Below are 16,864 nucleotides of genomic sequence, written 5' to 3'. Positions count from 1 at the left end.
AAGAGTTAATATCTTTGCTTCTGAGATTTCTTTTTTCCAACCTTAAATATTACATACATACACCAAAAATTACAGAGCTGCAGTGTGCTCAACAGCTTTTTCAACCTGGAGCTTCACATTATCAAAAGCTTAGAAAACTTGGAAACCTCTGGGTCTGTCTCGGGGAGGTCCCAGCACTCACACGCATGTTCCCTCTGGGGTTGAGCCTGCAGACTCTGGAAGCCAAAGGCTGCCAGGGCCAGCTCCCCAGGCCACCTCCCAGCATTCCCGCCTGTGCCTCAGCTGTGTGCTGCTGCCCCAGCCTGTGGGGCTAAGACGCCACCTGTCACAGTCCACACGATGCATGCCCCTGCCAGCCCCAGACAGCACAGCAAGGCACCCAGAGCAGTCTCTGCAGGGGCCACCCCCCTCCTGCGTATGATCCTCCACCTCACCTGGTCCCAACCTCTCCGAGAGCCAGTCCAACAGGCCTAAGGGCTATAATGCAGTTAGCGGGCCAGGTGGCGCCAGGGGTCAGGGACAGCAGCTACAGCTCCCTGGAGACAATGCCCATGTCAGGGGACAAGGGAGGACTTGGACATGGGGAGGCTACAGGGACTGCTGAGGTCAGTGGGGACCAGGGGATCTGCGGGGACAACCTACCCTTCATGCAAGCCACATCCACCCTCCCACTGGTCTGTGCGGAGCCAGCCCCAGGCCCCAGTAGCACGCCACCTGTGCCCTGCGGACGAGAGCTGGGACGCTCTGCCGGGGGCAGTGAGCGGAAAGCCTGTGGCAGGGTCCCACATCGGCGCAAAGGGAACCGCAGCACCTCGAGACGCTCCTGGCACTTCAGCGCCACGTTCACCCGGGGGACGGGGCGGGGGCTGGCACTGGGGGACAGAGGGGACGGATGGGCAGGGGAGAGGCTGCAGGCGAGGGAGGGAGCGGGCAGCAGCTGGCCTCGCCCTCTGTGATGCCCCTTCCTCTGGGCCTGGGGCTACTTGTCCTCTGTGACCTCAGGCAGGCCTGCCTCCAGCAGCGCTGCCCGGAACTGCGTCAGCACACCCCGGATGCTCTTGATGAAACCCTTCGAGAGCGGGAAGAGGGGGAAGCCGATGTCAGGGTAGCCACTCTTCTCAGGCAGGAAACTCCGGTAACTCTTTCTCCGTTTCTTTGGTTTAACGCTGGGTGGCACAGAGGCGTCTGGTGCCGTCCCCGGAGCCTGGTCTGTGGGGTCCCTGCTGGCCGAGGCCGGGCCCGGTGCGCCCCCCTCTGAGTCGGAGCCCTGCGAGGCCTCCCCAGGGGCCAGTCCCCCATCCTCGGGGTCCTCGCGGCCCGAGTCCGAGAGCTCAGCCATGGCAGGGGGCTCCGGGGAGCCTTGGTCCTTGGGGACCCCGTTGGGCAGGCCCTGGGCCCTCTCCAGCAGCGCGTGTGTCTCCAGCCAGGCCTCAATGCGGCTCACCAGGCGCCAGCCGCCCGTGCTGAAGTGCTGCCGGATCTCCTGCTCGAAGACCTCGGGCGGCCGCCGCACCAGCTGCGTCATGGACTGCACCACGCGGATGAGCGCCATCTCGTTGTAGCAGCGGCTGTTCTCGTAGCCCTCCTGCAGGCCCCGGTCACTGTCAAAGCCGGCCTCGTTGTAGTAGGGCTCGTTCACCAGGATCAGCCCTGTGGGCAAGAACGCCTTACCTCAGGGGCGGCCAGTCCTTGCCTCGCCTCGCCACCCCGCCGCGGGCACGGCCAGGCTGCGAGCCCGCCACCAGTCCCACCGCACCTTGGATGGAGATGAGCACCTGCAGAAGGCTGGACTTGCTTGTCCACCTCTCTGTCCCCTACAACACAAACACGGTACTGTGGACTCTGTCTCAGACCCTGCCTGCCCCCTGTCTGCCTCCGCCGGCCAGGATGCTGGCCCCACACTCACCTTCCCGATCCAGGTGCCCAGCAGGCTGACGCACACCTTCCCATTGTCGTACAAGTTTGGGTTCAAGCGGCCACTGCACTGGGAGAGGTAGCAGAAGTGGGGGGGCACAGCTGGGTAGATGTTGGGGAGCTGGATGTCGAACAGGTAGAGGCCGTCCTCATAGGGGGTCCGTGTGGGGCCCTTGATGAGGGCGGAGAAGAGGTCCTGTGGGCGGAGGGGGCTGTGGTTGGAGGGGGCTCCGAGACGCGGACCAGGCCAGTAACAGAGCAATCGAGTGCCAGGATCTCCGCACCGAGCCTCTGTGGGCCGGGGGGGACATCACCCCAGGATGGCCTAAGGGGACCTGCTGGAGACCACCAGAGCGGAGGTCAGTCATCTGGGCACCTGCTGGCCAGAGGGGACCAGGAAAGTGCCTGTTGGGCAGAGGCCTCACACACACACTCCGCAGGGTCTTCCTGCCAGGCTCCAAGTGAGGCCTGGACACAACAGGCATACCTAGCAGAGTGAGATGGCCAGATCTACAAAAATAACTAAAACTAAAAAACAGGACCCAGCACGATGGCTCAGTGTCTAAGTATTTGCCTTTCGGGTGCTGGGATCCAATATAGGCACTGGTTCATCTCCCAGCTGCTCCACTTCCCATCCAGCTCCCTGCTTGTGGCCTGGGAAAGCAGTAGAGGACGGCCCAGAGCCTTAGGGCCCTGCACCCACATGGGAGACCTGGAGGAAGTTCCAGCTCTGGCCACTTGGGGAGTGAACCAGCGAGCTGATGGAAGATCTTTGTCTCTCCTTCGCGCTGTAAATCTGCCTTTCCAATTAAAATGAATAAATCTTTGGGCCCGGCGGCATGGCCTAGCAGCTAAAGTCCTCGCCTTGAACGCACCGGGATCCTATATGGGCGCTGGTTCTAATCCTGGCAGCTCCACTTCCCATCCAGCTCCCTGCTGGTGGCCTGGGAAAGCAGTCGAGGACGGCCCAAAGCCTTGGGACCCTGCACCTGTGTGGGAGATCCGGAAGAGGTTCCTGGTTCCCAGCTTCAGATCAGCACAGCACCGGCCATTGCGGTCACTTGGGGAGTGAATCATTGGACGGAAGATCTTCCTCTGTCTCTCCTCCTCTCTGTAAATCTGACTTTGTAATAAAAATAAATAAATCTTTAAAAAAATAAAAAAATAAAACATTACTTATTTACTTTTATTGGAAATGCAGATACACAGAAAGATGTTCCATGTCTGCTGGCTCACTCCCCAAGTGATCGCAACAGCCACAGCTGAGCCGATCTAAAGTCAGGAGCCAGGAGCCTCTTGGGGTCTCCTATGTGGCTGCAGGGTCCCAAGGCCTTGGGCCGTCCTCCACTGCTTTCCCAGGCCACACAGGCAAGGAGCTGGATGGAAGCAGAGCAGCCAGGACACAAACCAGCACCCATATGAAATCCAGCACATCCAAAGTGAGGATATAGCCACTAGTCTATTATGCCAGGTCCAAGAATAATCGTTTATTTTTTTTATTCTATTTTTTTTAAAGATTTATTCATTTTATTACAAAGTCAGATATACAGAGAGGAAGAGACAGAGAGGAAGATCTTCCATCCGATGATTCACTCCCCAAGTGAGCCGCAACGGCCGGTACGCGCCGAACCAAAGCCGGGAACCAGGAACCTCCTCCAGGTCTCCCACACGGAAGCACTGTCCCAATGCATTGGGCCGTCCTCCTCTGCTTTCCCAGGCCACAAGCAGGGAGCTGGATGGGAAGTGGAGCTGCCGGGATTAAAACCGGCGCCCATATGGGAGCCCGGGGCTTTCAAGGCGAGGACTTTAGCCGCTAGGCCATGCCGCCGGGCCCCGAATAATCTTTTAAAATAAAATAAATAAAACTCAAGAAGAGGAGCCAGAGTGATGGCTCAGTGTCTAAATCCTCACCTTGCAAGCACTGGGATCCTGTATGGGCACCAGTTCATGTCCCATGCCTCCACTTCCTGTCCAGCTCCCTAATGGTCTGCCAAAGCAGCAGAGCATGGCCTGTGTCCGTGTGGGAGACTCAAAGGACACTCCTGACTCCTGGCTTCAGAGCGGCTCAGCTTTGACAGCTGTGGCTACATGGGGAGTGAGTCAGTGGATAGACTGTTTTATCTTTCCTTTTCTGTGTAAATCTGCCTTCCCAATAAAAATTTTAACAGTAAGTCTTAAAACAAAACAAAACAAAAAAAACATCATGAAGAAACAGTGTGCCAAGTTCCCTGCCCGGCCCTAGCTTTGCTGGCCCCAGTAGCTCCCCATTCCTAGGGATCTGTGTGTTTCCAGAATAGGCCAGGGTCTAGGACCGTGCCTGGCTAGGAGCAGAGGCCCAGGAACAGCTGCTTAGGGAAGGCAGTGGTTGATAGGACAGCTCGCCTGTTCTTCCCACGGCCTTTGGGAGATGGGACCCCAGCGCACCAGCCTGGCAGCAAAGCAGTGGGCACATAAGGCGGCCGTGTGGTGGCCAGCTACGCTGCATGAGCCACACCACAGGAATCTGTGGGCAGGGCTTGAGTGTGGCCCTTGGAGCAAGAAAGCAACCTGCTGATGTTGTCACATAACACACTCTGGCACCAAGAGCAAGTCGCACAGAGAGCTGGCATCGGGGTGACGCGTAAGAACTGAGAGCAGGAGGCTGGCGTCCGGGAGCAGGCCCATGCACTTGCGACGGCCACGGCCTTCGGAGCCGAGGTGGCCACAGGCAGCTGCCACTCTGTGCATGGGGTTCCCTTTTGTCAAGAAGATCTGACTCTGGTAACAGTTGCAGAGGTAATTCCATGCCAATCTCTGACGAGAGGTTGGAAGGCAGGCACTACATGGCCCAGCTGCTTGTGGCATGCCAGGTGCTTGCCGGCCCTGCAGGCCGTGCAGCTGCATGGCTCTGGGCCAGCTCTCACCTGAATAAATCCACAGGAGGCGGCCTCTCACCCACGAGCCCAGGCACCCGCCCACGCCACACCATCAGCCCACTTGCCATTCGGTCCTCGAAAGTCTTGACCATGATGCCGTCAGGCAGTGAGGTAGCCAACAGCGCCATCTCCTTTCGCACTGTGCTGAAGAATTTCTTGGCTTCTGGCGGCTGGAACTCAATTTTCTTGAATGAGTGATTTGCTGCGGGGGGCAGGGAATGGGGGGAAAGAGTTAGTCCTTCATTCTGGAGGGACCTGACTTGCCTGCTGCCCCCAGAATGGGGCCAGTGGGAGTGGTCTCCTGGTTATCCAGACAGCTGCAGACACCCACAAGCCTCCTCCCACCCCCCTCCCCCGGCTCCTGGGTGTGACCACACTGGGGACGCTGCTCCCCGCCAGGGCAGCTGTGGGGGGCGGGGCGGGCTGAGTGGGAGAGGCTGACTCACAGGGTGCAGACTCCAGCACGGAGAAGACCTCGCCCTTGGCGCTGGTGAAGGTGACGCCGGGCTTGCCACCACACTGCTGGCACAGCACCGGGGTCTCGCTGGGCCACTCGGCCTTCACCGGGGACTGGCCCTCAGGCTTGTCCTCCTTGCGCTCGGCTTCTGCCATGGCCTCCATCTTCTCCTCCTCTGCAATGGCCACATTGTCCAAGGTCTTCTTGAGGTTCTCCTGCAGCTTCTTGATGTCGTCCAGGAACTTCTTCTCCCGTGTGGGCTTCTCGGGCTCCACGGTCGGGGAGGTAGGGGAGCCGGTGAGCAGCTGCTCCACTGTCATGTTCTTGAGGCTCTCCAGGATCTTGATGGCCTCCTTCAACTCCCGGAAGCTCTTGGGGGGCCCGTCCTTGCTGGCCTTCTCCATCAGTCCTGCCATGGGCGTGGCCATGGCCACCGCGCCCTGGATGGCAGCCGTGGCAGCCTCTTCGCTGATCACCACCCCCTTGTCCTCCTCGGGTGCGGCTGGTTGCTCAGTGGGTGGGATGGGGGGCTCCTCTATCTTGGGGTGCTCATCTTCCACCAGCCCGTTGTCCGTCTCCCAGCTGTCGCTGTCATCCTCCCACTCATCCGAGGATGCCCCACTGGTGCTGCCTTCCACGGAATCGTAGTCTGACTCCTCGATCTCTGACTCAATGTTGTACAGGTGCTGGGGCAGGGGGGAACGCAACGGGAATCCAGATGGACGCCGCCGCCCACCCTCGTCCTTATAGGCAGTGATCATGGGGTTTACCAGGCCTGGTGGTCCCACCCTCTCCACTCCCTTTCTGCTCAGGACTCTGTGCTAGGGGTCCTAGGATTCTGAGAACAGTCCACCCTCAGCAGAATCAAAGTCCCAGTTGAGTTCCTGCCCAAGAGGGCTCCAGTCAGTTAGGGTTGTGGAGGGAGAGCTGGCCAGGTCAGATTCTCTTCCCCCCGACCCCGGAACAGCTGTCTAGATGAGGGGCCAAGCCCTTGTCTTCCCCGGCCTGGCCCACACACACGAGAGGCAGGAAGTACCCCTCCAGCAGGGGGCGAGAGAAACAAGAGGACACCCACTCTGCTCCACACCCAGCACAGTGGCTGACACTGGCACTGAACACCCCTTCCTTCACCCTGGGAGCTTGGTCCAAGCCCATATGCACCTGGCCTGTGGGATGCATGCCTGCACGGGGCTCTGCGCAGGACGCCAGCCCTCCCTGCACTTGCTCTGGGATCTTACTAGGAAGGTCTGAGCATGTCTCTGGTTCTTAGGAACCGGGGGCAGCTAGCGCCTGCATCCCGGGGGGCCACAGGCACGGCTGAGTGTCTCACCTGGGGCAGGATGATGGTCTTGGAGTTGTCAGCCCATACCACCTCCACCTTGCTGCTGACGTCCACACGGGCCACTTGGCCCACCGACGGCTGCTGGGCACAGGGGACGGGGTCAGGGGCAGCCTCCTGGGAAAGGCCAGGGCCAGTGCTACCGAAGGCTCCAGCAGTGGGCACAGCAGGACCTAGGACTAGGGAGCAGGACCTAGGACTAGGGAGCAGGACCTGTGATGGCACTTGCCTGTGGCTCAGGACTTCTCTGTGTGCTCTCTTGAGGCCCCACTCACAAATGCATTCTGGTCTCTGGACCTCTTGCCATTTGCAGAACAGTGCTTCCTGCCTCAGCACTTGGTCCCCACTCTTCCCCTACCTGGGATCTGCCCAAAGCTCCCCCAATTCCCCAGCTCTTCCACACTCCACAGCATGCTCATGGGGCTGGCAGTGGGGGACCCAGCCCCTCCAGGAGCTGTACCTACAGGGCCAGGAGGGCCCTGGGGACAGATGGGGCTGAGCAGCAAAGCCACAGTGAACCAGGGGGACTTCCAGGAGCCACCTGGTGCCACCCCCAGAGACTGCAGCTGCTGCGGGGCCAGAAGCAGAGATCAGAACTAGGACACAGGCCAGTACCTCATCCTCCTTGTGAGGAGCCCCATCTTCGGCATTGCCAATGCGGATGACAATGTCAGTGGTGCGGAAGCGGAAGTCAGGGTGATCGGCAATGTCGTAAACGCTCACATCGTCCTCTTCCCCAATCAGCTGTGAGGCAGGAGAACCGTGAGGGGCAGGCCAGCCCACCCACCCCCAGCCTGCCTGGAGGAACGGACAGCACACGCTCACCTCCACGTCATCACCACTCGGCCGCAGCTTGAACCACTTCACCATGCAGGTGCGCCCGATGTGGTCCCCAGACTGCACCACGCCATAAACTGCAGGGTCTGGACAGCTCTGGACTGGGGAGTCAGAGGAGATGATGTAAGGGGGTGCCTGTAAGCCACCTGCCACAGGCCAGTCTCTCCAAGCCTCATGTTAGCTTGGACCTCAAGTCCCCTGGCAAGCCCCCCAGCCCCCACTGCTGTGGGCTGCCCAGCAAGCCAGTCCTACCCCGCTTGTCCACCACGAAGTCCCCAGGGCAGAACTCGTTGTTGTCCAGGTGGTGCACGGGGAAGAGGTCGTTGGAGCGGATATTGCACTCCACGGAGCCGTCCTGCCACATCACGTCGGCCGAGGTCATGGTGGTCACCACCTCCACTGCCACCCTGCAAGCAGGCCAGTGAGCCAAGCTGGGGCCCCCAGAACTGCCTCCCCGGGGAAGGACAGCTGGGCCACACCCCCTTCCTGGCTTGGAGGAGACCGTGACCCCTGCTCAAGGCCCCCTGCAGCTCAGGCCTCCTCTAAGACAGGACCCATGTGGGGCGCAGGTCACTCTGAACCCTGCTACCTCTCCTCCCCCACGGGTCATCTTCATGGGCACACGGAGCTGTCCCCGAGCCCGCGGACCTCAGGCCACGTGGTGGGCAGTGCTGAGCTCACCTGTCTCCCGGTTTGAAGTCTCGGCTGATTTTGTTCTTCTTCCTCTTGTGCTTCCGCTTCAGGTTCTTGATGGACAAGGGGATGCTCTTCTTGCGGCCGGTGCCACTGCCGCTCTGGGAGGAGGCGGTGGAGCTGGCCGAGGAGGTCACCGAGCTGGTGTCGTCCGTGTCGTCGGCCGCCTCGTCGTCTGCATCCTGCTCCACCGACTGCAGCCTGTCGTCCCCGCCCTCCTTCAGCAGGAAAGGGGGCGGCCGCTGGCCGGCCTCGGCGGGCTCCTCGACACCCTCCTCCCGCATCTCCACGGGGCTGGCGGGCATCTCAGGGGTCCCCTCAGGGCTGGCAGCAGCCGGCTCACGCTTGGTTTTGGCCTCTCCTTTCTTGTCTGCGTCCTCCGTGGAATGGTCCCGAGGACACTGGGTATCCGGGGAGCAAGACATGACCCTCACGACCTGCTTCTTCAGGAGGCGCCTTACCTGTGAGGGACGGCAGGGGCAGAGCTGGAGGGCAGCAGGTGGCCTGAACCCATGATGGGCCCATGGCACATCCCGCTCCCCTGCTTTCCAGTCTGGGGGCTGATCGTCCATGCACCCAAGCGGCCAGCAAGGTCATTAGGACCACCTTGAGACTTAATGCGTAGACCATCCCAGCTACGCAAATGGCTCAAGGCTGGTTCCTTACATGCCCACCAACCTCCAGGCCCAAGGACATACCTTCTTGGCCATGGAGCCCTCCCCCTGGGCACAGTTCTTCTCTGGACACTCCCAGGCGATCTTTGCTGGCTCTACCTTGGCAGGGAAGACATACAGGCAGCGCTCCCCGAGCTGCCGCTGCGCATGATCAAAGCAGCCAAGCCGCTTCACCCTGGAGGGGAGAGGCAGGGACCGTCGCCGTGGTGGCGTGGTGGTCGGTGGTCGGGTCCTCGGCCCTTCACACCCTCTGCTCCAGGGTGTGGCCCTGGGCGCAGCCAGGCTCACCTGCCCAGGTTTTCCTGAGTGATGGTGGAAGGCGGGGGGCTGACGCTGTCTGTGCCTCCTGGACAGAAGCTCTTGGTGATCCACGTGACTTTCAGCTCCACGACCTGCACCTGGGGCCGGGTAGGGGCACAGCAGCAGTCAGGGCAGGTCTGAGAGCAGCCCCCTGCCCTCCAGGCACGCAAGAGGACCTTCCGGCTGCAGGCTCTGGTGCAGACTCAGCAAAGCAGGGCCTGACTGGCAGCCCTACCTTACCCTTGTTAGGGACACCTCCCCTGCCCTGAGGTTGAGCTAGCTGGAGGATTTCCGCCTGGAAAGTGCTCCCCCATCCTCCAAACTCTATTAGAGCAGCAGGGCAGAGCAGGCTGTGCTCTCCGTGCACACCACAAGGGGGCAGCAGCTCCACTCTGAGGCCCCCACCTCTTCCACCACCACTCGGAACTTGCTCTTGGTGCTGAGCACCGGCTTGACCCCCGACAGCCACTGGACGCTGGAGAAGATCTTGGCGGGGCCGATGAGCACCTGACCCGGGTAGAAGCCGTAGGAGTCGTCGAAGAAGAGACCCTGGGGGTTTGGGGAGGGAGCAAGGTCCGTTTGGGGCACTAGCTCTCTGCCTGCCCAAACCCAACCCTTCAGGCCTGGAGCAGCCCTTCTTTAGGGTGCACATGGGCCCCGGGGACGGCACAAGATGGATCCCACCTCATTCTGTGTCCCCAGCCAGGTCCCGCTGCAGGGTCCGTGCTGCTGGCCAAGGGACCGAAGCTCTGGAGTGCAGCTGGCTAGTGAGCACCAGCACCCCATGAGAACGTACCGAGTCGCTGACATGCGGGCACACATCGTAGAGCTTGGCACCATCTTCTGTGTTCATAGAGCACCTGAAACAGCAAGTGGGGGCTCAATCTGCAAGTGTACAACCGCCCAGGACCAAAGAGGGGTCAGCAGGGTGGCCGCAAGGCCCAGAGAGCAAGGCTGTCTGGGAGGCCAGCTTCCCATTATGGACACTGGTTTGAATCCCTGCTGCTCTCTTCTGATTCAGCTTCCTGCTCATGCCTGGCTGTTGTGGACACTGGAGGCGCGAATCAGCAGAGAGAAAAGAAGAAGTAATCTCTCTCCTTCTCTGGACAGCCCCACTCTATCAGTGTCTGGGTTCAATCCCCAGCCGGCTTCTGATCCCAGCTTGTTGCTAACGTGCGAGGGAGATGGCAGACGATGGCTTAGGCAACTGTGTCCCCGTCTCCCACACAGGGGACCTGGCCTGAGGCCCTAGCTTTGTCCTCTCGGCCATTGTTGCAGGAGTCTGGGATCTCCCAGCAGCCCAGGGGAGTGGCTCCAACTGATGGCATGTCTCAAGCCAGCAGAACTGAGCCACGGCAGATACGGAGAGCAGCACAGGGTTAGGCCCTGAGATGCCAGAGGCCAAGTGCCAGCAGCACCTGTCACTCTCCTTGATTGCATCTGGCAACCCAGCCCCAGCAGGAACGCTCCGCCTGCCCTCCCAGGGCCCAGCCAGGGCCACACCCACCTGGCACCATTGGAGAGCTTCAGGATGATCTGGTTCTTCAAGTCGTAGACTTTGCCCAGCCAGCAGTCATAAGCAATGTAGTCCCCATACATGAAGGGCTGCAGGGGATGAGGGAGGCGTCAGTGAGGTCCACTGGGATGGGGGCAGAGGCAGAGCAGCTCACCGCTGCCTGGACCTCCCTCAGGATCTCTGGGCTGCACCCCAGTGCCCCTTCCCAGATGCGGTGTGGATGGCAGAGGCGGCTGGCAGTGTGGACGAGTGTGCTCTTGTCACTGGATCAGCAACATCCTGAGGACGGCGTGCGCCAGCTTCCCACTGAGAGGGCGTGGGAATGACCCTGCTTAGCAGGCCAGGGCTAGGTGCGGGCGTGTCTGGCTGTGTGTGCATGATGCACCGGAAGCTGTCCCAGGAGGCCAGGCAGCCACTGGCACACCCTGCACCTAGATCTGGGCTTCTAGAATAACGTTCTCCTGAGAAAGAACTGGCTGATCCCAGGGCTGGATCAGAAACACAATGTGAGGGCCTGGCGCGATAGTGTAGTGGTTAAGATCCTCACCCTGAACGCGCTGGGATCCCAAATGGGCGCCAGTTCTAATCCCGGTGGCCCCACTTCCCATCCAACTCCCTGCTTGTGGTCTGGGAAAGCAGTCATGGACGGCCCAAAGCCTTGGGACCCTGCACCCATGTGGGAAACCTGAGGTTCCTGGCTCCTGGCTTTGGATTGGCACAGTACCAGCCGTTGAGGTCTCTTAGGGAGTGAATCAACAGACGGAAGATCTTTCTCTCCTCTCTGTATATCTGCCTTTCCGATAAAAATAAATAAATTAAAAAAAAAAAAGAAACACAATGTGACCTTGGCACAGCTCATTGTGTAAGAAAAAGGAAGAGAGCCCAGCGTGACGGCTCAATGGCTGAATTCTCACCTTGCACACACCAGAATCCTACATTAGCACCAGTTTGTGTCCTGGCTGCTCCACTTCCCATCCAGCTCCCTGCATGTGGCCTGGGAAAGCAGTGGAGGATGGCCCAAAGCCTGGGACCTGTACCTATGTAGGAGACCCAAAGAGGCTACTGGCTCCTGACTTTGGATCGGCTCAGCTGCGGCTGTTGCGGCCGCTTGGGGATTGAACCAGCAGATGGAAGGAAGATCTTTCTGTCTCTCCTTCCCTGTAAATCTGCCTTTCCAATAAAAATAAATCTTAAAAAAAAAAAGGCAGACAAGAGACAAGGTCACATGAAAGGGCCATAAAAGGCAGCCCGGGCCAGAGCTAGCTCACTAATGTCACAAAACAACCATCGGGAAACAGCTCAGGTCCACGCCGGTGCGGAAAGCATGCAGCCAGCCAGGAACGTGATGCAGGACCTAGCAGTCAGCCTGGAGGCTGGGGCTGTGACGAGTAAGTCTCCTAACATACTCCTGGAACTTGTTCCTGCACGTTTTACCACTTACAGTAAAGGGTGACCAGAGACCAAAGCAAAAACACAGTTGCAGCAGTGCCGTGGCCAGGGACCCACAGTCGGGGCGCTCTGTGGCACCTCTGTGGCAGGCCTGCCCTGCACGCAACGGCGCATGCTGGCCATGCCATCCACTCATCCCAGCCAGGAGAGGCACACTAGGGGAACACCTAGGCCAGGAAAGGGATGTGGTTCCTGCCAGGGCCGCACAGGTTCCGAGGACGGACAATGATGTGCCAGGGGCATCTCTTGCCAGCCCATGCCAGGGCTGCATGCGGGTGAATTCTGAGGCATTCGATCTCTAGTTTGCTCTCAGATGTTTCAGGGAAAAAAGGAGATGGATGGGAAAGTGGAGTTTTGCGCGAAGGCCAAGAGGGGAGGAGCAAGGAGCTTTCCACGCTGAGGGCCAGGATCGACAGCATGTGGGAAGTGAGAGTTTAAAAAATACATCAGTGAAGACAAAGAGCCTCTTCACGGAGTATTGGAATAGAAAGGAGAACAAGCTAAGACAACGGCCTGGGTGCCCGTGCTGGGGCTGCAGTCACAACCACAGGAAGAGCCGGCTGCTGGGAGCCATGGGCCCCGTCATGCGACCCGGGGCGCTGCGGGGAGACCCTGGAGGCCGGCTCACCCAGATGTGCTGCAGGTCCTTGCTGTTGACCGGATAGATGATGCAGTTGGTGCCGATGAGCTTGACAGCACAGTCGATGTTGACGTCAATCACTGTGCCGCACTGACTGTCCTGGGGAGGCAGGAGAGTCCAGGCCCAGGGCTGACCCCGGCCACACAGCACCCCCCGACCCCACACCCCCTGTGCCCGGGGCAGGATGGGAACATGGGACTCACGGTGCAGTGCATGTGCCGGACCACGAACCAGGCCAGACAACTCAGGGTCCACACCCTCCGCCTCCGACCCCACACCCCCCGTGCCCGGGGCAGGATGGGAACGTGGGACTCACAGTGGAGCGCATGTGCCGGACCACGTCCCGGGGCACCACAGAGCGGTCCTCCAGCTTCAGCTGTAACAGCAAACGGGCAGGGGTGGGAGACAGACATTCGCTTTCCAACCCGTGAGGTACAGCACCCGCATTTTCATAGGCTCCCCATCCTCCCAATAGCCCATGGAGCCCAGCAGTGGCTCTCCCCAAGGGCTTCCTGATCGGGCTGAGATCACAGACGGCCTGCAGTGATGATGACCCGCCATGAGTTACAGCCCTTCTCTCCTGACATCAAGTGCCTGCCCTCTGACCCACGTGAGGGATGCTGCCTGAGTGGGGTCACCCTGAACCCGGCTCCTCTGGCTATCCTTCTTGACCAGCGGCAGTCTGCTCCTTATCTGCAGGCTGCAGTGCCTGGCGGGCTGCTGAGTAACACTCGCTCACACTCCTAGCCTGCCTGCTGGCAGCCGGCCAGCCCCTAGCAACCTGACCCTTCCGCCCCTCAGCAGCATCCAGCAGCTGTCCCACAGCCCAGGGCACTCCTCTGGAGTTCTTCCCCAGTCATGGGAATGGGTGGGTCTCTGCAGCCGCACACCTCCAAGACCCCAAGCCACGAAACTGGCAGAGGCCTTCCTGCTTCAGACTTGGGGCTGGAAAGGTAATCACCCTGGAAGCAGGCCAAGTGTCGAGGTCATAGACCTGCTGGCAACAGCCACTGCAACTTTGCTCTTAGTAGGATGTGCTCATAAGAAATATGGGGGACAGCAAAGCAGGAATGACTAAAACTCCTACCGGAAGCAAGCCAGCTCCAGACAGGACGCCTCGTTGTCCATCCCCAAGTCAGACAACCCAGAAACCTCTGTAAGCTGGGGTGGGGCTGGGGCTGTGAAGGACCAACAGGAGCCTGGCTGGCCCCGCAAGTGTCACAGTTAACCACGCACTGGAGCGACTTCCAGCGAGACACGCCTGCCTGCAGATGTCCTACGGACCCCAAGAGCTGCCGCTTCTAATCACAGGCGTCAGCGGGCCTAGGAAGGCGAACACTAGAGGGCGCCAGCTTCCTTCCAGGGAACAACAGGTGAACACTAAACCACCAAGTGCACCCCAACCACTCCACTCCAGGTGAGCTCCGAATCTGTCAGAATCCAGCACATGGGCCAGCTGTCACTACAGGCACTACAGTTCCAAATGGCCGTGAGGCGGATGAGCTGTCGCCTCACATTTTGTGGAAGGCTGTAGACACCAGATATCCCAACAGGAAAAGCACAAGAGAGCGTAAACTGGCGGTGATGCTTCTGTGTGAGGAGCACCCTGGGCAGGGAACTGGGGCTGCCTGGGAGACCCCAGGAGCAGTCCTCTGTTGTCCCCTGGAGAGAGAAGCATCATGTAAGACGTGTGTGTGTGTTTGTGTGTGTATGTAACAATGGGTGTGGATATGCAGCTGGTATGTATCTGCATGTAGCATATGGGTATGTACGGTGTGTGTGAGTGGGGAGGTACAGGGTGTTGTGTGTGTGCAGGGTGTGTGTGTGTTAGGGGGATACAGGGTGTGTACATGTGCATAACGTATGGGTATATGGGGTGTGTATGTGTAGTGTGTGTATAGCAGTGAGTGGGGAGGTGCAGGGTACGTGTGTGGGGGTGGGGGGTTTCTAGCCAGGGCTGGGCAGGCTTCAGGAGCCTAGAAGCTCATGCTCTCACAGGGGCTCACCCTGGCACAGGGTGGCAGACAGAGGGACACAGGCCAGGCTGGGCTGAGTCACACAAAGAGGGCAAGCTGGGAGTGCAGAACGGTGACCACAGAAATTCCAAATGTGTGGTTACAAAGGGCCACCTGGAGGTTACATGTGGCAGAGAGCGCACGGGTACCACAAAGATGCCAGAGTATGCCCGCACGTGGCGGGCTTCAAGGCAGCCACAGAGCAAGGCCAGGTCACTCGGGCCATGATGAAAGTCTCTAGCTTTCAGACACAGAATGCCGGTCAGTGGGCAGGCCGCGGGGAGATGTCCGTGGCGTCCAGAGCTGGGCTAAGGTGAGGCTGGAACCCTGCAGAGCACAGGGCAGCCTCAGGGGTCTCGCCACAGCACAGTTGCGAGTGCCAGGGGCAGCAAGACAGAAAAGCAGGCGAGCCCCAGGAAGGGGTGGGGGGAGACCCGGGGCAAGCAGCAGGGAGGCCAGCACTTGCGCCCCACTCCTCGTGAAGCCCTCCCTTCTGCCGGGGTTGCTGGGCGCTGCCCAGGAGCAGCGGAGCTCACCAGGTCTGTCCTGCCAGAAGGCTCCCTCTTGCTTACCACCAATGCCAAAGGCCACACAATCTGTCGCAACGGCCATCTCAAGGCCTCTCTGGACAACACGGCAGGGACAACCACCTTTTCCTGGAGCTTAAGGTCTGACCGCTCCTTCATGCCACTGATCAAGGCCTAGCAGGTGCAGTCAAGCCCATCCTAAGAAGTGTCCCAGACGAGGCTGGCCAAGAAAAGCACAGGAAAGCTAAAACAGAGAGCAGAGAGCTCAGCGTCCAGCCAACGCCCTCCTGAGACTCCCACTGCTGCCAGCCCGCCTATGATGGCAGCCCAGGCTGGCAGGCCAAGGGCAGGGCCCAGATACCCATCCAGGCTGAGGCCACCCCACATGGCTCCTCACCGGCCTCCTCAACCCCGATGGGGGCCAGGAGCTCACTCGGTAGGGAGGCCAGGACAGGTCCTCCCCGAGGACAGGGCAGGGACCGGGTCTGCCCTTGAAAACTCCAGGAGCCACGCTGGCTGGGGCGGTGGCTGTGCACAGCGTGCCTGCTGCTCCCCAGGTGACAGCTTGCAGGCACTGCCCGGCAGTGGACGACATTATGCCTGAAGCTGAAGGAGTCAGTGGCCCCTAAGGTCTGCCCCAGAGACAGCCTCAGGCGGGGTCACCAGCACTGCACTCTGGAGCCCTGCAGGGGCCGCAAGGGAGCCTCCGTATTCCCAGCTGCCCCCAGAGCACACGTGGGGCTCTCCTCAGCCCCCCAGGGAGGACCACTACCACCTTTTGGGGGGAGGTCAGTGATGTTAGCAGTCTTCAGGCTGGGCAGCATTCCATGTGCCACAAAGGCTGGAGAAGCAATCCTGGGTCGCAAAGACCAGTGGCTTGTCAGGTCCCACTGCGCCTCTGGGTGGTGGGAAACGGGGCAAGAGGTGGCAGTGGCCCCTGGCTTGGGTCTGACCTTGGCTGGACTGAGCCAGGCAGGAACCGGGAGAGTCCCGAGAGGATACGAGGCCAGACCAGCGCCAGAAACATCTAAGTGCCAACATGGGTCTCATGGGGCGCTGATAGGACTTCCAACCATGGTGGGGATCTCAGGGCCCCTAAGCAGTCCTGTCATTACTCTCCCACCCACACTGGCATGCACTGAGGAAGCTCCACCCCTGGCTGGAGCCCCGCTGAACTCCGGGCTTAATTGCACAGAGGAAACCATGCAGACCCAAGTTCCCTTAGTGCCCCATACAGACTCGGAGCCAGACAACAGCACAAACAGAAAGCAGGGAATTTACAGGGCTTGGCGCAGCGTGTGGCGCACTGAGTCACGCCGCCATCTGTGAGCTGGTTCTGCTTCCGATGCAGCTCCCTGCTAACACACCTGAAAAGCAGCAGAGGATGGTCCAAGTGTGTGGGCTCCTGCTGCTCACAGGGAGACCCAGATGAAGCTCCCGGTGGATGCAAGATCCCTTTCTCTAACTCTGCCTTCAAACATTTAAATAAATCCTAAATCAAATTATAAGAATCGGGCATAAAGGGCCCAGCACGGTAGCCTAGCAGCTAAAGTCCTCGTCTTGCATGTGCCAGGATCCCATATGAGCG

The 16,864-nt window shown here is 59.8% G+C and overlaps 2 protein-coding genes across 2 annotated transcripts in view; both read right to left on the bottom strand.

The window, feature by feature from the left end:
• Positions 1-16,864, bottom strand: part of QRICH2 (glutamine rich 2) — a 159,731-nt gene that overhangs the window by 81,750 nt on the left and 61,117 nt on the right. The window lies entirely within an intron of this gene.
• UBE2O (ubiquitin conjugating enzyme E2 O) overlaps positions 12-16,864 on the bottom strand; it is a 44,679-nt gene continuing 27,826 nt past the window's right edge. Inside the window, exons 2-18 of the mRNA XM_058676560.1 lie at positions 13,051-13,110; positions 12,723-12,833; positions 10,637-10,734; positions 9,926-9,989; positions 9,535-9,678; positions 9,118-9,227; positions 8,854-9,004; positions 8,144-8,616; positions 7,715-7,869; positions 7,451-7,563; positions 7,241-7,369; positions 6,617-6,706; positions 5,276-5,972; positions 4,895-5,031; positions 1,907-2,110; positions 1,757-1,814; positions 12-1,650 (exon numbers count right to left, since the gene is read on the bottom strand). Coding sequence (XP_058532543.1) covers positions 980-1,650; positions 1,757-1,814; positions 1,907-2,110; positions 4,895-5,031; positions 5,276-5,972; positions 6,617-6,706; positions 7,241-7,369; positions 7,451-7,563; positions 7,715-7,869; positions 8,144-8,616; positions 8,854-9,004; positions 9,118-9,227; positions 9,535-9,678; positions 9,926-9,989; positions 10,637-10,734; positions 12,723-12,833; positions 13,051-13,110 — 3,465 coding nt within the window. The 3' untranslated portion in view covers positions 12-979. The remainder of the gene's footprint in view (positions 1,651-1,756; positions 1,815-1,906; positions 2,111-4,894; positions 5,032-5,275; positions 5,973-6,616; positions 6,707-7,240; positions 7,370-7,450; positions 7,564-7,714; positions 7,870-8,143; positions 8,617-8,853; positions 9,005-9,117; positions 9,228-9,534; positions 9,679-9,925; positions 9,990-10,636; positions 10,735-12,722; positions 12,834-13,050; positions 13,111-16,864) is intronic.

Source organism: Ochotona princeps, chromosome 17 (assembly GCF_030435755.1).
Source record: "Ochotona princeps isolate mOchPri1 chromosome 17, mOchPri1.hap1, whole genome shotgun sequence".
Taxonomy (NCBI): domain Eukaryota; kingdom Metazoa; phylum Chordata; class Mammalia; order Lagomorpha; family Ochotonidae; genus Ochotona; species Ochotona princeps.
This window is presented reverse-complemented; position numbering and strand designations above follow the sequence as displayed.